At 56.7% G+C, this 21,003-nt stretch overlaps 2 protein-coding genes across 3 annotated transcripts; both read right to left on the bottom strand.

Annotated features, from left to right (window-relative positions):
- Positions 1-225: 225 nt before the first annotated feature.
- TBX10 (T-box transcription factor 10) lies at positions 226-8,725 on the bottom strand. Its single transcript, XM_010366324.2, has 8 exons — positions 8,615-8,725; positions 3,940-4,207; positions 3,760-3,861; positions 3,098-3,269; positions 1,888-2,043; positions 1,542-1,609; positions 1,253-1,347; positions 226-817 (listed from the first exon to the last, which is right to left on the bottom strand). Exons 1-8 carry the CDS (start codon positions 8,619-8,621, stop codon positions 528-530), a joined length of 1,158 nt encoding a protein of 385 aa, XP_010364626.1. The 5' UTR covers positions 8,622-8,725; the 3' UTR covers positions 226-527.
- ACY3 (aminoacylase 3) lies at positions 8,652-16,726 on the bottom strand. Of its 2 annotated transcripts, none has more exons than XM_030918356.1 (7): positions 16,671-16,726; positions 15,964-16,219; positions 14,860-15,055; positions 14,463-14,556; positions 14,221-14,328; positions 13,937-14,046; positions 8,652-8,941 (listed from the first exon to the last, which is right to left on the bottom strand). In XM_030918356.1, the coding sequence occupies exons 2-7, from the start codon at positions 16,197-16,199 to the stop codon at positions 8,735-8,737; spliced, it is 951 nt and encodes a 316-aa protein (XP_030774216.1). In that variant the 5' UTR covers positions 16,200-16,219; positions 16,671-16,726; the 3' UTR covers positions 8,652-8,734. The 2 variants fall into 2 exon arrangements, with proteins under 2 accessions (XP_030774216.1, XP_030774215.1); XM_030918355.1 differs by lacking the exon at positions 8,652-8,941 and adding an exon at positions 11,751-12,134.
- Positions 16,727-21,003: the final 4,277 nt, after the last annotated feature.

Raw genomic sequence — 21,003 nt, 5'->3', positions numbered from 1 at the left:
GTCCTGTGCCTCTCTGAGCGCCAGTTTTGATCCTCATCTGGGCAAGTGTAGCCCTGCCACTGGGCTGGAGCCACCACTTTTAATATCACTGTGTGCTCCCAGGGATGCGCACGGCACTGAGCAGAGCTTCGGGATGCCTACACAGGGCTGATGTGGGGACTGTGATGGGTCTGGGAGTTCCTGAGGGCCCCGCCCTGACCACGAGGACGGAAGTGCTCTGACCACTCATGCCAAATAGTTTAATGTTCGGGGGAAGAGAGAGGTAAGGCAGGGTTTTTGGGAGTTACCCCCAAAGCAAGAGGGCACAGTATTCAGGCTGCTGGGGTTGGGAGGTAGAAGGCCTGGTTCCAAGCTTGCCATGGTCCCAGCCTTGCTGTGACCCTGGGCAGGTAGTCTCTTTCTCTAGACTTTCACCTACTCTGCTGTCCTTGAGACAGAGGTGGAGCTGGACGGGGTGGGGCAGAGGCTGATTCCCACACCCGGCGTAAGGTCCAGGGTAGCAGGGCTTCCCCACAGGGCTTCTGCCATCACTGGGAGTCCTGGCCAGGCCCCAGGCACACCACAGTGGGGGACAGGAGCCCCAGCCCAGCTGGGAGAGGCAGGCCTCCTTGATCCCTATCAGCCCGGATGTTGGGGAGGGGGTATGGTGCCGGTCGGGTCCTTGGGATCCCTAGGTGGCTTGAGGCTCCAGAGTACAGGCTCTGATAGGTGACAGGCCTGTAGGTGGCTGGGGCCAGCAGGGCCTCAGGTGGGGGCAGCAGCTGATGATGGAGCTGAGCAGGGGTCCTGGAGGTGGAAGCTGAAGTTTTGTTGGGGTCTGAGGGAGGAAATGGTCTGAGTGGATTCTGGGCCTCGCATCATATCCTCAGCCCTCATCCCAGGCCTGCCCTGGTCCCTTCCTGCTCCTCCTTCCCAAGTTACCTACCTCTCAGCCTTTGCCCTTGCTTTTCCCTCTGTCTGGAATTTCTTCTTCACCTTCTCCCTCTGTCCAAACGCTTCCCAGTCCTCCAAAGCCCAGCTTGGGAGCCACCTCCTGCAGGAAGCCCGCCTGGCACCCCCTGCCTGTGCTCTCTGTTCTGAGCCCCATATTGTCTTAGGCATGTCTGCTTCCCCCTCTGTGTCCACACAGGGGCCCTGTGGGTTTGCTGAGCTGCTAACGCCCCTTCCTGGAGGTCCTGTCCCTTTGCTTCCCGCCCGCCCACCGTGTACGCCTTAGTCCCACTATGTCTGCTCTGCAGGCCTGGAGCCTTACCTTTCTTCCTCTCTGTGGCGCCCTTCAGCAAACAGGGACTGAGGCTGCTGTGACTCCGGGCTGGGACACTGAGCAGGGGCTGTGGGGCCACAGGCCTGAAGATGGAGCAAGCAGGAATTGGGGGAGGGGATCAAGGGGAGGAACCCAGGCCAGGGATCATGGCCAGATTCAGATGGTGGGGCCCCAGGATGGGTCAGAGGGTGTGACCCTGAAACAAGGGTCAGGAACTGAGGCCTTAGGATATGCCTGGGGTTGGGAGTGAGGGGCTAGGGTCAGGGTCAGACAGTACCAGGAGTCCAGGTCACTCTCTCTAAAGCCCTTGGCGAAAGGGTTGCTGGCGATTTTCAGCTGGGTGATCTGCAGGGGACAAAGTGCAGTTGTGGGGCTGGCCCTGAGCCAGGCTCAGCCACCTTGTCCTCCTGGGAACCCTGGGTCGGGAGGCCCTGGCACTCGGGCCCCTTGGCCCAGGAACTCTGAGCTGATAGGAGTGCGGGCAGGGCCTTGACTGACAGCAGATGCTCAGGATAAGTGGGGAGGGCAGTAGTCTGTGCCAGTGAGGGCTGCAATCCTCAGGGCTCAGTCTCCACCCCTGTGAAATGGGCCTGCAGTGGGTGCTCCCGAGCTGGTTCACTCACCCTGTGGTTCTGATAGGCTGTCACAGCTGTGAACTGGGTCTCCGTGAAGATAAAGGACTTGAAGTTCTCCTGGGCATAGCGCTCACTGTCCTTGCGTGGGTCCACGAAGACCACGTGGAAACGGGGCTGGTAGCGGTGCATGGAGTTGAGAATGATCTGTGGAAGGGGCAGAGCAGGGGTACAGGGGTGAGGCAGGCTGCTGCAGACTCCCTGAGGCTGGATTCCTTCCCTCCAAGCTGGAGGCCTGCCCCGGGCCTACTGCCCTGTTCCTTTCATGGTGGCGCAGGGTCTGAGCTGGAAAGGCTGTGGTTCTGTGTTAAAGGCCCCTTGTGTTTGAGGATCCTTGCCTCCGTGTCCTCTCACACCCCACATCACAGCTGCCACCTGCCACTGTCACGTTCACCGGTTTCCTCGGTTGCCTCCTGGCCTGTCCTCTGTCCCCACCTTACCCCTCTGTTTCTTCTCCACACAGCTGCCTAGGAAGCCATATCACATAGCCCCCTGCTCCTAACCTTCCAGCAACTTCCACCCCACACGGTAAAAGCAGTCAGCCCCGGCCCCTCAGGCACTCGCCTCTTTGGCTTCCCCTCCTGGGGCTCCACTCCGGCCCCATGGGTGCCTCTTGCAGTTCTGCGGGCCCAGGATTCTCTGGCCTCAGGGCCTTTGCACCTGCTGTCCCCTCTGGCCGGCACAGGCCCCTCCATCCCCACCTCCTTCAGGTCTTCAGCTCCCTGCACCCCCTGAGAGCAGCAGCACCCTTTCTCTGCCCCCTTCCATAGCTCCGCTTTCTCTTTGGCATTTGTCCCTATTTGAGATGCTGGACACAGTGTCTTCTGGACCCTGCCCCTGCCCCAGGAAGTGACCTCTGTGAGGGCAGGGATTGTTGGCTGTTTGACCAAGTGTCAATGATGCTGTGTCCACACATACAGCGGCCCGGCCTAGGCTGGGCGTTCCATACGTTATCCTCCCTCTCCTTGCGGGGGACAACGTATGCTGGAACATTCCCCCGCCCCCACCCCCTTTTCCACCTGCCTGGACAGCCCTCCCTGCTGTGCCACCCCCAGCCAGGTGAGCTCACCACCCCCACTCCCCGCCCAGCCTTGGCCATCAGCAGCAGGCCTAGGTGATGATCACCAAGGCCATTGGGCACCAAGGGCCCCACCAGCCCTGACCCCAGGCCCTTCTGTCCCCACCATGGCCCGGGCCTCACGTGGCCATTGTCATCCAGCAGGTTGTTGGTCAGCTTGAGCTTGTCGAAGGACACGATCTGGCGCATCCACTGGGCGCCCTTGGCCGGCGAGTCAGGGTGGAAGTGCACACGGCCGGGTGTGGCTGGGTCTGCCTTGCCCGCCACCAGCCAGGCCGAGCTGTGGAAGGCATACCTGGGGGGCACAGCGAGGTGGTGAGGGCTGCCCTAACCAGAGTCATACCTGAACAATACGGGCGGGGTGCAGGGGCTGCTGCTGACTCCAGCACTGCCCAGCCCACCTTGTGGACACCTGGCTAAGGAACTCAAGGCTCGGAGAAGCCTGTTGAGACCTGAGCTCCCTGTGGCTGCACCCGGCTGGTGGATGACAGGATAACCCCTGCTGCCCTGGGCTAGACCTCTCCGCCTGCCCAAGGCTAGCCCACTGCCCAAGGAAAGCTGCCTGCCCGAGGCTAGCCTACTGCCCATGGAAGTCTGCCGGGTACCCTGAGCTGGGCTCCCTCCTGCCCTCAGGCTGTTGTTGCCTGTCTGTCGTCCTGCCCTTATGCTGGGCCTTCCTGACATTGCTTGGACAGGCCCCTGCCTCACCTGGGAGTGCAGGAAGGGTCTAATTCCTGGTCTCAGCACCTGAGACCTGAGCCTGCGCCCCAGGCCGGTCCCCGCACCTGTATCTCTTGTCGTCCAGGGGGATGAAGTCCATGAGCAGGGCGTAGTCGGCCAGGGAGTCCATGCCCAGGATCTTCACCTGGAAGGGGGGGAACATCCTCCTGCAGGAGGGAGGTGCTCAGCAGCCGGATGCGGCTCCAGCCCTGGCCCCTGCCCCGCCCCGCCCCTGCTGCTCACACCTGCCTGCCTTGGTGACGATCATCTCGGTGCCCAGCTGGTTGAATTCCTCCCACAGAGGTTTCATCTCCAACTGAACCGTCACACTGGACACACGTGGGTTCTTGGGGCCCTGTCCATTGGGCTCGGCCACAGCTTGGGCCCCAGTAGAGCTGGTACAAGGGCCTGATGGGAATGGCGACCCCAGCCGGGGCTCCCAGCCAGAGCTGGTTGTGGGTAGTGGGTAGGTCTCTGAGGGTGCAAGTATGCCGAAGCCAGCAGACAGGAAGGCTGCAGAGAGAGGACGGAAGCGTGGGCCTCATGCATCACCCGGCCAGCTCTCCTCCTTCAGGCTGCACCTATATGCCTCTTACTCCAGGAAGCCCTCCCTGACTGCCAGGGCTGTGTTCTCACAGGATCCCTCACTTAGCATCACTCTGTGAAGTAAATGCTCACTTAAAGTCTTTTTTGCCAGCATGCTCCTTGAGGGTAGTGTCAGGGCCTGTCTTGCTCCCCAGAGAATGTTTGGGCCATCTTGTGTCTATGTGGCCTCAAGCAAATTGTTTCACCCCTGGAGCCTCAGTTTCCACATCTGTTGGAAGGGTTTCTTTATACCTGCCTCACAAGGCTGATGTGAGGATTAGTGACCACACGAAGGGGCTGGTGCACAAGGGGACCTTCACAAACAGCATCTGTTCTAGATGATGTGTTGGGGGGGGGAGGGGGCCGGGGTCTTCCCCAGCTCCTTGGGACCCTGCTTCCCGGTGCTGCTGAAGGAGAGCTGAGCCAAGAAGAGTCCCCCATTCAGCACCAATTACCCATCCCTGACCCTGACAACCCGCCCAGAGCCTGCCTCCAGAAGCCCATCCTACTGTCTTTTTCTCTGGCCTCTGCACCCTTTTCTAAACATCTTGTCTTTTGATCTGCAATCCTGGCACAAGTCTTGGCCAAATGCTTTGCCACCTTTCACCCCTCCAATTAAAAAAAAAAATCTTAGCTAAATAAGATACCATTTTACACCCATTAAGGTGGCTATTAGAAAAGAAACCAGCAAATAAAAAGTGTTGGTAAGGAGATGGAAAAATTAGAACTTCTTTTTATTTATTTATTTATTTATTTAAGGCAGGGTCTCACTCTGTTGCCCAGGCTGGAGTGCAGCGATGGCTCAGTCAGCTCACTGCAGCCTCGACCTCCTGGCCTCAAGTGATCCTCCCATATCAGCCTTACAGGTAGCTGGGACTATAGCCGCATACCACCATACACGGCTATTTTTAAATTTTTATTTATTTATTTATTTATTTATTTATTTATTTATTTGTAGAAATAGGATCTCCCTATGTTGCCCAGGCTGGTCTTGAACTCCTGAGCTCAAGTGATCCTCCCACCTCGGCCTCCTAAAGTGTTGGGATTACAGGCATGAGCCACTATGCCTGGCCTCAAGAAACTGGAACTCTTGTGCACTGCTGGTGAGAATGTAAAATGGTGCAGCTGCTGGGGAGAACAGTATGGTAGCGCCTCAAAAAATTAAAACTGGATTTACTAAACATATATATATTTGTCTTTTTTCTTTTTGAGATGGAGTCTTGCTCTGTCACCCAGGCTGGAGTACAGTGGCATGATCTCGGCACACTGCAACCTCTGCCTCCCTGGTTCAAAAGATTCTCCTGCCTCAGCCTCCCGAGTAGCTGGGATTACAGGTGTGCACCATCATGCCTGGCTAGTTTTTGTATTTTTATTAGAGATGGGGTTTCACCATGTTGTCCAGGCTGGTCTCGAACTCCTGACCTCAGGTGATTTGCCCACCTCAGCCTCCCAAAGTGCTGGGGTTACAGGCGTGAGCCACCATGCGCAGCCTAGAATTACCATGTGATCCAGCAATTCCACTTCTGGGTCTATACCAGAAAGAATTGAAAGAAGGAACTCAAACAGATATTTGCACACCCATGTTCATATCAGCATGATTCACAGTAGCCAAGAAACGGAAGCAACCCAGTGTCCATCGGAGAATGGATGGATGAACAAAGTGGGGTCCATCTATGCAAGGGAATAGCATCCAGCCTGAACAGGAAAGAACATTCTGACACATGCTACAACATGGATGAGCCCTGAAGACACTGTTGTGTGAAATGAGCCAGACACCAAAGGACAAATACCATATGATTCTACTCATAGGTGGTACCTGGTGAGGCCAAATTCGTACAAACAGAAAGTAGAACGGTGGTTGCCAAGGGCTGGGAAGGAGGAAATGGAGAGTTGTTGTTTCATAAGGACAGAATATCAGTTCTGCAAGATGCAAAAAGTTCTAGAGATGGATGCGAATGATGGTTGCACAACAACGTTGTTAGAAATGCTTGTTTTCCGGTGCCGTAAAGAAATAGCACTTGAACGGCCGGGCGCGGTGGCTCACGCCTGTAATCCCAGCACTCTGGGAGGTCGAGGCGGGCGGATCACAAGGTCAGGAGATCAAGACCATCCTGGCTAACACGCTGAAACCCCGTCTCTACTAAAAATACAAAAAATTAGCCAGGTGTGGTGGCGGGCACTTGTATTCCCAGCTACTCGGGAGGCTGAGGCAGGAGAATGGCATGAACCAAGGAGGCGGAGCTTGCAGTGAGCTGAGATCATGCCATTGCACTCCAGCCTGGGCGGTAGAGCGAGACTCCGTCTCAAAAAAAAAAAGAAAAAGTAAAAAAAAAAGAAATAGCACTTGAACATAAATTTAATTTCCTCAGCAAGGTCATTTTTTTACTTTTTGCAGAAAGGGTACACTCGCCAGCAGTTTTGCCACGAGAGTGCACCAAACAAAGGAGACAGGGTCCGGTTCTCATTGGCTGGAACGGGACCTCGCATTCTGTATTTGTCCTGATTGCCTAGTAACTTCGAACTTTTAAAAGAAGCAAAGTCAGAGGAGAACAAAGAAGGAGGGAAAACTTGTAGCATGCCAGGGCAAATGTTTAGGCTAAATTGTGGGAGCTAAGAACATAAAGTATATTGATTTTTTTAAAATTATGGCTAGCAGATATTTAAGAATGTTAGCATAGGTCTTTGAATACATTTTGTTTCGAAGAGAAGTTATTGTTTATTCCTAATTATATAGGAGGAAAGTCTTTGAAGAGGAACCTCTACTTGTACAATGTGAATGTAATTAATGTCACAAAACTGTGCATTTAAAAATGGTTAAGGTGGGCCAGGCACGGTGGCTCGTGCCTGTAATCCCAGCACTTTAGGAGGCCGAGGCGGGCGGGTCACTTGAGGTCAGGAGTTTGAGACCAGCCTGGCCAACATGGCAAACCCCATCTCTACTTAAAATACAAAAATTAGCCAGGAGTGCTGGCAGGCGCCTGTAATCCCAGCTACTCAGGAGGCTGAGACACAAGAGTCACTTGAACCCAAGGGGGTGGAGGTTGCAGTGAGCCAAGATTGCACCACTGCACTCCAGCCTGGGTGACAGAGCGAGACTGTGTCTTAAAAAAAAAAAAAAAAAAAAGGTTAAGATGGTAAATTTTGTTATGTATATTTTACAATTAAAATATTTTAAATGGAAAAAAAATCCTGAAAAACAGAACTATTATTTTATTGCAGCCCCATAAGGGACTGAGGAGCTGGAGGGGCCATGGAAGCCACAGTGGCTGGGAGTCCGGGGACAAGGTTTTATTCCCAGCTGTGTCCCCACCCGAGTGGCTTTGGGGCATTTACATGACTGTAAAACCGTGGGATGCCTGGAGCAGAGGGGGGATGCTAGGTGTTGCAGAGATGGATGAATTGGCAGATAGGCGGGTGACGGAGGCTCCCAGGGTGGCATAGCATCTACTGAGGTACCAGGTGGACGGCACCTGGCGAGGGTGAGCTCTTAGTAGGTGCCTGGGGAGAGTGTGGAGCCCAGGGCCATGGCCGCGTCCTCAGCAGCCCTGAGAGCTGCATGCAAAGCTCCTGGGATTTCTGCAGCCTCACAGAGGAGGGGGCGTCTTTGTGACAGCAATGGGTCACATCAGGTTTGAGGACCCTGGGCAGGATGGATAGATGGGCTGATGTCCCCCTGCCCCTGCGGCCGGTCCATCAGAAGGGTAACTGCTTGTCACCCGGCTGCCCTGCTGGGGTGGGTACGTCATCCAGGTGATGCCAGTACCCCCTGCGTCCATGGCGATCGGTCCCAAGGGGAGGGGTTCATGACTTCACTGGGCCTGGAGGCTTTGCCAGTCGTCACTGGCTCCCAAGTCCTCTACGGGCTCACCCGCTGCCCATCGCAGCCAATGTGCTGCCGCTTGACACTTTTAGGGACTCTGGGGAGGGAGCCTGTCCTCTGCTCAGTCCCTCTAGAAGCCAGCACTCCTTAGGGCCCAGAGATGACAGCTTGCCGGAAGCATCGAGTGTCAAGTCTGGAAGGGAAGCTAAGCCTTCTTGTCCAGCCCCCAACTTTGATACCGAAGGAGCTGGGGCTCAGGAAGAGGCCTGAGGTCACACGTGCGCAGTGAGGCGCTCATCTCCCGGAACAGCCTGGTCCCTGGCCTCTCCCATCATTGCACTTGGGCAGCCGTGAGCCCTGTCCCATGGGGATCTCAGACCTTAGCCTGGGGTGCCCCTGCCCCACCCTCTTGCACAGGGCCTGGGTTCAGCGGGGCTGCCTTGGTTCCCACCCTGCCCACCCACCCTGGAACCTGAGCCCGACCCATGAGGTCACCTCTGCTTCACGTAGCCTACCTGCCATGGAGACAGAGCGGCTGTCCGGCTCCTGGAGAAACACTGCTTGGCTGGGGCTGGGCTGTGGCTGCCACCCAAGGGGACCCTGCCTGCCGGGAGGAGTGGTCACCACTCGTCCACTCAGCACCTCAGCTCAGCCCTCAGGTGCTCACACAGGCTGTGGTCTCTCGGCAGGACTGTCCTTGCGTCTTCGATCGCCCTTCGTCCACGTCCCGAGGTCGTGGTCTTCCCACTTGAGCTGGACTCCTGGTCTCCGAAGGTGAGATGCAGACTCTGGGGCGTGCAGGGGCCCTTCTCCAAGCCACTCTCAGGCTGTGCTGTCCAAGGCTGTGTGGGAGGAGGGCAGGTGGGCAGGTTCTGACGTTGCAGAGCCCCCCCTTCCTCCCTCCTTGTCCTCCCTCTTCAGGCCCCTCCCTTCCCTAGCTAAGAGCCCCCAGCTATTCCTGATCGATGGGCCCAGGCGTGGCAGGGGTGAGTGGGTGGGAGGGTGGTTCTTGAGGACGGCTGGGCATCTGCAGGGGTCCAGGCCTGGCTGACTGGAGGGGCTGGGCCCCAGGGGTTGGGAGGCACAGTGGGAGCAGCAAATTGAGGGTTGAATGGCGGAGGAGGTGCCCTCCCGCCAAGACCCAGACCCCTGACCTGAGGCTGGCCCCAGCCGGCCGGCAGATGCGCAATGGTCAGGAGGAGTGTGAGCAGGAAACACAAGGGGGCAGCAGCGATGAGTGTGGTCAGCATAGAGCCCCAGACTGGGTGGTGGGAAGCCCAGGTCCTGTGGCATGCGAACCCACACACACACACACACACACGGGGATGAACTCAGGGAGCTGCGCAACGCTGGCAGGTCCTACAGTCTCCGGAGTGCCTCAGTCTCCCCAGTTAACCTAAGCACGTAATCTCTTCTGCCTGTGATGATCTAGCCCAGCCTGGAGAGTGGTAAGCCCATCCCGCCTGGCACTGGGGGCAGTGCCCTGGCTGACGGTGCCCATGTAGCCTCCATCTGGGCATGAGTGGAAATGGTGAGGCTGGCCCAGGTGAGAAGTGGGCTTCCGCTCTGCCTGTGGGTCTGTCTGTTCTCTCTGGCCTAACCGGGCACCTTCTCCAGGCTGCCTGCAGCCTGTGCTGGGCATTCAGGGGACACACATGGGTCACTCTGCAGGGAGGCAGAACCCGGAGGTCCCCCTGAGCTGATGCCAGTCCCTTGGTTGAGAGTGCTCTTTGGCCTTTTGACTCTTGCCCAATGGCACAGAGTGGGTCGTCTGGCGGGAGCACCCCACACCTCCTCCAGAATCCTGTCTTGGGGATGTTGGGTTGACAGTGACCTTGATTCCTAAGAGGGGGCACGGAGGGGCTGGAGGGTGGCAGGGCTGCTTCTCCCTGAGCGCTATGTTCTGGGCGCTCCTCCCTGCAGCTCAGAGATGCCTGTGGCACAATCCCTTGTGTCTCAGATCTCAACCTGCAGAGCTGGATGGGACCCCACACGAAGAGGGTGGGCTGGCTCTGGGGGCATGTAAAGGGAGGAGGGCCGGCCCCTGGTCCAACCCCATGCCCGGCTGTGTCAGAGAAGGCTGCCAGTGCTCTGGAGTTGCTGCCAGGCAAGATGGGGGTGATCTGTGTGAGATGGAGGGTCTGAGCAGCCCCTTGGGGCTATCCAACAAGGTGTAGTCATCTGCCCTGGCCATGGCATGGTGGGTGGGAAGTGGGGAGATGATGGAGGGAGTTGGGGGATCCATTCCAGTCCTGGTGGCTCCCCTTCACCAAGATAACCAAGGGAGGGCCAGGCTGGGATTGTAGTGGCCCCTGATATGTGTGCGTGTGCAATTCTGATCTGTGTGATGGGAAACAGCCGCCCCCCTCACACACATGAGCACACTGACATGCTAACCCACACACACGCAGACACAGGACGAACTCAGAGCCTGCTGACTCACCACACAGTGCACACACGTGCAGCTTCTGTGCACATGGACTTACCACACGGCACGTGCACAGACACAGGCATGCACATGCACACACGCAGGCAGGCCTCCCTGCACACCCCTCCCCGGCTGGCCTGCCCTGGCTGCCCGAGGCGCCTGCTGGCCCCCTGCCCTCTCATCCATCTTGCCTGCCAGCCTGTCCCTGGTGCCCCCGTATCCTTCACACCTTCTCATCTCACTGCTCAATACCAGGAGGTGGTGTGGCAGCCGTGGCTGCAGGGAAATGGATGGGCCGGGCGGGGGTGTAGAGGGCTGCGGGAGTGGCACTGCAAGGGGACTCTGGGCTCCAGCAGCTCCAGCTGTCCAACAAGAGTCCGTTAGGCTCAGGCAGGTGCAGGCAGTGAGGCTGCAGCCAGGTCTCATGTAGCCCTGCCTATTTGTCCTGCCATGACACCCTGAAGGGTGCCAGCATCAGGACAGAGGGGCCCTCAGCAGCAGGCCTTGTGCCGGCTTGCCCGACATCAGTGCGCGGTGTCCTGGGGATGGTGGAAATGATGGCTTCCCAATTAGCTGGGAAGTCCGTCTACCCCGACCCAAGTCACCTCCTCCCTGCGTCTCTGCAGTTGGACAGGCTGTCCTGCATGGGGACAGCCTTGTCTTGCTGTGGCTCTTCCCCCAGCCCTGACTCCCTGCTTGAGCCACTATGGGCACCGGGCTCATTACACACTTGGAAATGCACATCTGGCCACATAGAGATCCCCTTAGAATGCCCAAGCAACTGAGGCTCTTGGAAACACGTGTGTGTGGGAAACGCACAGACACACACGCCAAAGAGCACACGGGGCAGGCGCCATGCATGGACAAACACACACGTGTGCACAGACATGGGCCCGGCTCTGCACTCCCCACACTCACCCTCTGGCCCCAGGACTGTAGGAGGGTTGGGGGGTCCCCCTCTGGGTTGTGGCCTCCTCTGAAAGCCCCTCTGCTGGATCCAGAGCAAAATTCTCCAGGTTCTCCTCCTACACTCTGGGATCCTCCTCCGGGCGTGGATGGACAGTTGTGGGCACAGAGGCAGCCACCACTGGCCCCAAGACACTTGTGTGTCCAAGGCTGCACTGGTCAGACCTCCCCCAGATCCTGTGGTCAACCTCCCTTCCTCCATCCACTTCCCCAGCCAGACAGGAGCGGTGCAGGACAGAGGACACAAACCATGGACCTCTGGACATCTTCCATTTTATAGAATGGGAAACTGAGGCCAGGGGCTGGGGGGCCTGGCAAGGAACATGGTACATGGTAGGTGGCAAAAGGGACCTCTGTGCTCAGAGCTGTGCCTCAGGACCCATCGTTCAGATGGGAAGACTGAAGTTGGGGAGGTGCGGCTTGGGTTAGGAAGCTGGGCTCGGGGCAGGGTTCAGCACGGGCATGGCAGGCACAGTGAATGTGAACTTCTCAGTCTGGACAAAGGCAATGCCCTTCTCATAGTAGGCAGCCTCGTTAATGAACACGGGGTACACCGTGGACTCCCCCTCATAGAGCAGGTCCTCCCCACTGAACATTTGGAAGATGGGAGCACCGGGCTGCAGCGGCTGGAAGTCTCGGTCCTGGGAGGAGAGCCAAGTCCAAGATTGCTGGAGCCACCTCTGCCCTGGCCCCGGAGGGAGGTGACCCCAGCTTGGCACCCAAAAGATGCCCCTCATTTGTGGCCTTTCCCACCCACGCTTCACTTCCTCAATCCATAAGACAGCAGGTCTGGTGAGATGCCAGTCTGCTCTGTGTCTAGAAATGAAGGCACAAGTCACCTTGGGGAGGCATGTGCCCATGTGGAAGTGGACCCTCATGGACATGGGCACAGGTATTGAAGCTGGAGTTCAAATCCTTGCTAACTGTGTGACTGTGAGCAAGTCACTTAACCTCCGTTCCTCAGCTTTCTTGTCTGTAAAATAAGGATTACAATATCTCCTCCTATCATTCTGAAGTTTAAACTAAACAGGTTAATAGTGCTTAAAGCATGTCTGGCACACAGCAAGTACAATATGATTCTTTATTAAATAAATTTTGGCTGGGCACAGTGGCTCATGCCTGTAATCCCAGCACTTTGGGAGGCCAAGGCTGGTGGATCATGAGGTCAGGAGTTCAAGACCAGCCTGGCCAACATGGTGAAACTTCATCTCTACTGAAAATACAAAAATTAGCTAGGTGTGGTGGTGGGTGCCTGTAATCCTAGCTACTCGGGAGGCTGAGGCAGGAGAATCGCTTGAACTTGGGAGGCAGAGGTTATAGTGAGCCAATATTATGCAACTGTGCTCCAGCCTGGGCAACAGAGCGAGACTCTGTCTCAAATAAATAAATAAATAAATTTTAAGGCCGGGCACAGTGGCTCATGCCTGTAATCTCAGCACTTTGGGAGGCCAAGACGGGCAGATCACCTGAGGTCAGGAGTTCGAGACCAGCCTGGCCAACATGGTGAAACCCTGTCTGTACTAAAAATACAAAAATTAGCTGGGTGTGGTGGTGAGTGCCTGTAATCCCAGCTACTCAGGAGGCTAAGGCAGGAGAACTGCTTGAACCTGGGAGGCAGAGGTCACAATGAGTTAAGATTGCACCACTGCACTCCAGCCTGGGCGATGAAGCAAGATTCTGTCTCAAAAAATAATAATAATAAATAAAAAATAAATTTTAGAATTGTAGGAGGAGCCACCCAAATTGACCGTTACTACTTAACATCTGCAAGGTAGCTGGGCACGGCTGGATTAAGACTGTCTATCCCTAAACACGGACAGGACGGTGCTGCCTCCATTTGTAAGAAGGTAACTCCTCAAAATGAAACTTCAGGGCACAAAAGGCCACAAAACTGCACCAGACCCTATTCAAAAATGACCCGTGTGGCAGCAAGCAGAGCAGCAGCCAGTGGGTTCTTCCCAGGCACTCAAGAGAAAGGTGTCAAAGCAGGATTGCCCAACCCTGGAACATTCCAGAAGGGAAGGCCTGCAGAGAGAGAGACTTGGATGACCTGCCAACAGGCATGGCGATGCTCTCAACTGAAAATCAGAAGAGAGTTTTGTATTTGCACTTTCAAGCAGGTGAATTGAGTCATGCCTGCTCCACGTCCCCTCCCTCTGCCTTTTATGGCCAGGGTAGGGTTGTCTCCATCATGCCCTCCACAGGAGCTATGGGGATCACTGTGGCCTCTTGTGCTAGGCCTGAGTGTGGGGTTCCAGGGAAGGCAGCAGGGCTGGGGAAGTGGGACGGTGGAGCCCAGCCTCCCATCCTGCTCCTCAACCCGAGATGCTGGTGAGCTCATGGGAGGCTTGGCTGCACCCTCTGGGGCTCAGTTTTCCTTGACAACCCCCCTCCCCAAGGCTGTGGCCCCAGCAATCACCCCCCACCACACACACACACCCACCTGCAGCTGAGGATGCACAGTGCCTGCCAGGTTCCCGGCATCGGTGCGAGGGAAGTCCACAACGCCCACGGGTCTATAGGCTTCCATCTCAAAGGCGGGAAAGGCCGTACCTGTGTGGGAGGCTGGGCTTGTGAGCCTATCCCTCCCTCCAGGCTAGAGGACAGAGTGGGCTGTGGGGGAACCTCAGGGCTAGATCCAGCCTGCCTGTGAGCCTGGCTCCCCAACCCCTCAGCCAGGCCTGCTCTTCCCCAGACCTGTTTCCCGAAAGTCCCCTGGGGTCTCACCCTGGTTGAAGAGTTCAATGAAGTCCAGAACTGTGGCCACCAGGGTCCTCATCCTTGAGAAAATGTCAGCCCGCAGCACACCCTGTGGCTGGGGGCCCAGCTCCAGAGCTGGGGACCAGGAAGCAAGGGGTTAGGCAGGCGCGGGACCCATATACTCCTTGAAGAGGCCCCGCCCCTTGGTGCCTGGCCCCGCCCCTCCAACCCTCCTGGCCCCGCCCACTTCTCAGAAGGTTGTGGCCCACCCAATCCATTTTTGGCCACGGAGTCCAGGTTGTAGCTTTCCTCCCCAGGCCGCTGGTACAGGAAGACCTGGCAGGACAGCTCAGGGTACTGCAGCTGGGGGCGAGAGAGGCAGGTTAGGGGCCCAGGCCTACTTGGGAGGGGAAACTGAGGTGGGAGGGTGTTGCATGGAGGAAACACAGGGCACCACCCTCCTTGGCCAGGTCTCCCTCTGCCCTCTGGCAGGGTGGGGGAGGGGGTACCGGGGGCCTGGAGTGCTGGCGGGTGGCAGACCCCAGGGGCTGAAGCCCGGGGAAACTCGGCCCGGGGAAGAGGGGCTAAGCAAAGGAGGTTCCGGCATTGTACCGCCCTGCCCTCCCTCTCCCTTCTGGGAGGCTGTGTGCTGGGGGCTGGGGCCACCTGCAGGTGGTGACACAGGTGCATGGCAAAGACTTCGTGGGAGGACTTCGCGATTAAGCAGGTGCCCATGTTGGCCGTGGTGTTGTGCAGGTCAAGGACAAAGTCAAAGGCCCGGCCTGAGGCCTTGGGCCCCAGCAGCTGGTTCAGCTCTCGGGCTCTCGTCACTTCGTATGGGTCGTCCGGGGTGGGCCTGGAACTGTGGAGATGGGAATGGGTGACAGCGACCCCCACAGTCTCAGTCAGTCTTCAGTGGTTTAAGGGGGAAGGGGCAACGCAGGAGCTACTCTGAGCAGCGCGAGGGCTTTCTCTTCCGCCACTGTGGCTGTGTCCGCTCCTGCCCATGGCCCTCTTGGCTCTGCACTTCCCGGTAAAATCCAAACCCTCAGCCTGGCCCGCCCTCCTGCCTGCCTGCCTGCCCACTTGCCTGCCTCTCATGCCCTCACTGCAAGCACACAGCCTGAGAACCATGCTGGTCGCACCCCTAGGCCTGTGCTGTGCTTGGCCCTCCACTGGAAACTCCCTCTCACCTCTCTTCCCCTGGCTAGCTTTTACTCAGCCTTTGGGGCTTGGCTGATAGACCATTGCCTCCAGGAAGTCTTTCCTGACTGCTCTCAGCCAGGTTAGCTGCTTTGTGTAGCCACTGGCCCTGCCTTTAGCCTCCTGGGTTATGGTTGCCCCGTTCTTTCTCTGTCTCCCCATTAAGGTTGAAGCCAACACCTTGGCCCTATTCCCCATTCTCTCACCTGAGCTGGCCAGAGTCTGGCCTGGAGATAGGACTCAGTGACTATTGGAAGAAGGCATGAACAGTGGTCAGGGCACACAAGTAAACATGGCCTGTGGGGCTAATCTGAGGGAAGCACCGGGTCTGGGATCCCCAGAAGAGGTCCTGACCCAACTTGCAGTCAGGAAGGGCTTCCTGGAGGAGGTGACATCAATCTGGGTTTCTCTAAATGTTCAGTTTGTCCCCGTGGTGGAATGGGTCACACAGGCAGAGGGGAAGCAGGAGTGAAGACAGGGAGGTCCCTGCTGGTGGCTGGAGGGAAGGTTTGTGGTGGGGACTTGGTGCCTGACTGCCTGGGCCAGCCTGGAGGCAAGAGCACTCACTTGAGGAAGCTGCTGGTGAAGGTGCGGTTGAGGTCATGGTCCACGTAGCGGCGGCAGGCTGCTGTGGCTGCCGGGTTGGCCAGCACAGGCACAGTGGAGAAGCTGAGTCTCTGTAGCTCCGCAGGGGACTGCAGCCAGTGCTGGGCCAGGTAGACACCTGACATCTCGTTGCCATGCGTGCCCCCGGTCACAGCCACGCGACGCAGGGGCTCCCGGGGCACAGGCAGTGAGCACATGCTGGTGTGGGGTGCAGCACCTGGGGGTGGGCATACTTAAGAGACCCCGGCCCTGATGCAGGGCCCTGGGCACAGAGCGGGGATGGCAGTGGGAGGCCCCTCAGGGCAACCACCTGTCAAGAGGTGTGACTGGCCGGGAGTGTCTCAGCTGTGTCCCCCCTGCACCCCCAGGGGCTCTTTCTCTGAGGAGACAATTTTCCTGCTCCTTTGGAGAAAAAAAGTTTATTTTTCCTAAATTGAGAAGAAGGGCCCAACTGCTCGGGAAGATGGGTTCACCAAGGCACACTCCCTATAGAAAGAGGACTGTGCTCCTTTTTATAGACAGGGAAACTGAGGCACAGCATGGGAAGTGGAAAGCATCACCGGAGTTAGCTGTGGAGTGTCTGGGTTCTAGGCAACAACTTCGTCTTCCTGCCCCTCCTGTTTGCTCCTCCAAGCTGGTGCAGGGGTCTTAGGGCAGGGGGTACTTGCCTGCTGATGCGAATCTGGGCTTCCCGGGCCACCAGGACTGGCGTCTAACTTGCAGACAGGCTGTTATTTATGGGCCTGGAGATCCACAGACGGGAAGTTTTGTGGCAAGTTAGCAGAGAGCAGCTGGTGGGTGGGACGGGCTGAGGTTCATGCAGCCAAAGGTCAGAGTGCTGGGGTCTGTTCCACTGCCCCTGCCCCGCCCTCCCCACTCTGTTACTTGTGCTGCCACGGTCCATTGAGTCCAGGTCCTGCAGGCAAGTTCCTGCCCCTGCCCTTTGTCCTTCTGCTGGTCCCCAGAGGGGCCACCTTCCTTAACACCACTAAGAGGTACACCCGCAGTGGGGTGGTGACTCAGGTTTGGTCACCACCAGAGCAGGCTATTGAAAGTTACTGTAGAGGTGTCACCTTGATGGCCACCAAGATGACAAGCTGCTCCTCCTTCGCCACCTCGGCAGCATGCCTCTGTCCTTGCAGCCCCCAGAGGGTTGTGGTCACTCCTGAGTCGCCCTTACCCAAAGGTGCCAAGGGGAGCCCCAGTTTTACAGCTCTTTGTTGCTTTAAGCAAAATTTCAAAATGTTTGATCCAGGATTTCAGTCATTTTCAAGGACAGTGTAACTCAGATGACTCGGTTTGCTCTGTTTTGGAAACGACCCTCAGGCTCATTTTATAGATGTGAAAACTGAGGTTCAGACAGATGTCCACAGGCACACAGAACCCTAGAGGTGGTAGAGGTAGACTGCCCATGGGTACACAGAGCCCTAGAGGTGGGCTGCAGGTGGCACTCAGGGCGTCCAATTCTGGCTCCATCCCCTCCTGATGCCTCTCAAGAGCAAAGTGGGGAAGGATGAAGGTGAGGTCCCCTGCACTCAGCCCTGGGGCCTCTCCCTCCCACCAGGCTCAGCTATCTGCTGGGAGGAGCTGAGGCCAGTTCAGAAGTCACTGGGGAGTGAGGCAAGCCGCTTTGCCAGGGCCTGCTGGATGCCAGGTGCTGGGACCCCGAGCTGGAGCCTCCCCCAGGCATCCGATCCCAGGCCTTCTTTACCACCACACTGGTCTCCCCGGGCCAGTCCAGCCCTGCTCCAGATGCCAGGCCCACCAGCCTGGGGGGCTCTGAGTGGCCAGGACCCTCTTAAGTGACACCCTCTCGGAAGCTGCCCCAGATGACACTCAACTCTGTGGCCTGGGCTCTCCTGCCCTCCATACGCAGGGCTCGTGAGCTCAGAGCACATGGATTGTGGGGACAGGGGATTTGTCATCCTGGCTTCCATCAGGGCAGCTGGGACCTTGACAGGGTGTTAAGAGGGGTGGATGGAGTGTGAGGCTGAGCCCCCAGCGGGCCGGGGCTCCCTATGAGCCCCCTCCAGGGACCACTCCTCCTGGCACCTGGAGCCTCAGCAAAGGGAGGGCAGAGACTGCCATTAGGGGGCCATGCCATGCCAGCGACTCCTGTATCCGACCCAGCCCTGGGGGCAGCTGTCACTGGCTCCATTTTGCAGGTGTGGACTGAAGCTCTAGGGGTTGGGTGACTCGACTGAGTCCTTGGCAGGTGGTGGGAGAGGGAGTCAGCAGAGGAGCCTGTCGGCCTGGGTCTGGTCCCTCCTTGCTTGGGGTAGGGGTCTCAGGGACTCCCAAGCTGCTTCACGAGTCCCAGGCCATGGTCTTTGTTGGAAGGCCCCCCCAGCCCCCACAGAGGCTGGGATCCTGCTGACTCGGTGTGGTGCCTCTCAGGAAGGAAGGGCCTGCTTGGCAGACCTGGCTACTTTGGGGGCTGCTGGGGGCCAGGGTGCTTCCTGCCACGAGGTGCTGGGCCCCCAACTTCGGGGAGGACAGCAGTAGGGATGCTGGAAAGTTTCACTTCCCTTGGCTGGGGTCCAGCTTCTGCATTTCAGTGAGTGTTTATGGAACAGAAAGGGGGCCAGGAGCCCCTGCAGGAGCCCTCAGAAACAGCAGCCCCCAGTCCCAGCAGTGTGTATGCATGTGTGCATGCGTGTGCATGCATGTGTGCATCTGTAAATGTGTGCATGTGCATGAGAGCATGTGTGCGTGCATGTGTGTGACAGCATGCATGTGTGCATGAGTGTGTACCTGTGTGTGCATGTGCAAGAGAGTATTGTGTTTGTGCATGTGCGTGCGTGTGTGTGCGTGTACATGTGTGCATGTGTGTGCATGAGAGCGTGTGTGTGTGTGTGTGTATGTGTGCATGTGCTTGAGAGTGTGTGCATGTGCTTGAGAGTGTGTGCATGTATGTGAGCATATGTGCATGTGTGTGCATGCATGTGTGTATGTGTGCATGTATGAGAACGTGTGTGCATGTGTGTGTGCATGTGTGCATGTGCTTGAGAGTGTGTGTGCATGTACGTGAGCATATATGCATGTGTGTGTGTGCACACGTGTGACCTGGATTTGACCCCGCCTCCCTGACAGGCTGTGTGACCTGGAGAGTTTCAGTGCCCTCTCTGGGCCTTGGTTCCACGCTGTGAAAGTCCTGGCTAAGGACAGCTGTGGGGAGTGAGGAACAAAGGGCGGGCACAAGCTTGAAAATGGGCATATGGAGACGCCAGCATGAGTGAGGGCAGAGGATGGTGGTGTCATGGGCATCATCACTGGGGCCAATTTATTCACTGCAGTTGGGGAAACTGAGACCCAGAGAGGGGTCAGAGCTGTGGTGTCCCCCTGTGGCAGCGTCCAGTTAGATCATGCCTCCCAGCATCACCTCATTGCAAGATGCAATCAGATCACGCCTCATTACCCTATGCTTAGAAAACCTGCCTCAGCTCAGGGAGACACCACTTTGGGAGATGTCTCGGTGTTCTCCTTACTTGTTGCAAGAAATAAAATCCCCTGTTAAATCCTCTTTAGTTGACATCCGCCAAGCAACTGAGCCCACCCGTTGTGTGGATAACAAAACTCTGGCGACCCAGATGGGGCCAGCTGGGATTCTGATCCCAACTCCTTGACGCTCACTAAGGTGAAGCAGTGGGCAGCGGCACCTCCCCCTGGAGAACTCACCCACGTGGCCCCAGAGGGTTGAGGATGACTCCCAGGGATCTTCTGCTTGCTGCACGGCCCATGGGGCTGTCACTTGGCCCTGTGCCCAAAACAGCGGAAGCAGCTGCCTGGAGCTTTTGTTCGGTGCTGCTCCTTCAGGGAAGAAAGTGGACTTTGCCTCTTGGGTTGACTGAAAGGGTAAATTCTTTGGATCTAGCAGTGGGATCTCTAGACTTCAGCGCGGTGCAGCTCTGCTTTCAGTTTCTGTCTCTGGCTCTGCGTGCCCTGGGGGATTGAGAGGCATCTCCAGCCAGGTCAAGGGCAACCCGGATCTGGATAGACAACAGTGGGACTGGTTTTGGGAAATCGTTTTTTTTTTGTTTTTTGTTTTTGGAGACGGAGTCTCACTCTGTCACCCAGACTGGAGTACGGTGGTGTGATCTTGGCTCACTGCAAGCCCCACCTCCTGGGTTCATCCCATTCTCCTGCCTCAGTCTCCTGAGTAGCTGGGACTACAGGCGCCCGCTACCATGCTCGGCTAATTTTTTGTATTTTTAGTAGAGATGGGGTTTCACCGTGTTAGCCAGGATGATCTCGATCTCCTGACCTCGTGATCCGCCCGCCTCAGCCTCCCAAAGTGCTGGGATTACAGGTGTGAGCCACCGCGCCCGGCACAGGAATTTGTTCTTTTTTGGAGAAACAGATTTTTTTCACAGGAGGCTGAGCTGCTCCATCTCCCAGAGCCCCCGCTTGCCATACCCTGGGTTACCAGAAACAGGAGCTCTGCTATTTGACGAAAAAAATACTTTTTTCAGATAAGTGTTTTTATTGTATTATCACACAAAGCGGGTAAAGTATATATACACATGCAACTTTTTACAGATACGTGATCATATGTACAAAGGCTAGAAGGAAATATACAGAAAAATATGTATTAAAATACTGGTTTTGGCCGGGCGCGGTGGCTCAAGCCTGTAATCCCAGCACTTTGGGAGGCCGAGACGGGTGGATCACGAGGTCAGGAGATCGAGACCATCCTGGCCAACACGGTGAAACCCCGTCTCTACTAAAAATACAAAAAAAAAACCTAGCCGGGTGAGGTGGCGGGCACCTGTAGTCCCAGCTACTCCAGAGGCTGAGGCAGGAGAATGGCGTAAAACCCGGGAGGCGGAGCTTGCAGTGAGCTGAGATCCGGCCACTGCACTCCAGCCCGGGCGACAGAGCAAGACTCCGTCTCAAAAAAAAATAAATAAATAAATACTGTTTTTTTTCATTATTTTATAAGATACTCTACAAAACTTTACAATGAGGTAGGACTAGTTTAATGCTAATTTCATTAAATGA

Source organism: Rhinopithecus roxellana, chromosome 15, assembly GCF_007565055.1.
Source record: "Rhinopithecus roxellana isolate Shanxi Qingling chromosome 15, ASM756505v1, whole genome shotgun sequence".
NCBI lineage: Eukaryota > Metazoa > Chordata > Mammalia > Primates > Cercopithecidae > Rhinopithecus > Rhinopithecus roxellana.
Note: the sequence above shows the minus strand (reverse complement) of the source record. Positions and strands in the feature narration are given on the sequence as shown.

Bases quoted from the DNA above. Each gene is read 5' to 3' on its own strand.
- TBX10 (XM_010366324.2), bottom strand. The intron at 3,270-3,759 runs GTGCGGGGACCG...TGTGCCCCCCAG, and splicing joins CTGGACGACAAGAGATACAG to GTATGCCTTCCACAGCTCGG. The intron at 1,610-1,887 runs GTGAGTGAACCA...TGTCCCCTGCAG, and splicing joins CAGCCTATCAGAACCACAGG to ATCACCCAGCTGAAAATCGC.
- ACY3 (XM_030918355.1), bottom strand. From the start codon at position 16,199: ATGTGCTCACTGCCTGTGCCCCGGGAGCCCCTGCGTCGCGTGGCTGTG. The intron at 15,056-15,963 runs GTGAGTGCTCTT...CCATCTCCACAG, and splicing joins TTCACCAGCAGCTTCCTCAA to TTCCAGGCCCACCCCGGACG. The intron at 14,047-14,220 runs GTGAGACCCCAG...CCTCCCACACAG, and splicing joins CATTGAACTCTTCAACCAGG to GTACGGCCTTTCCCGCCTTT.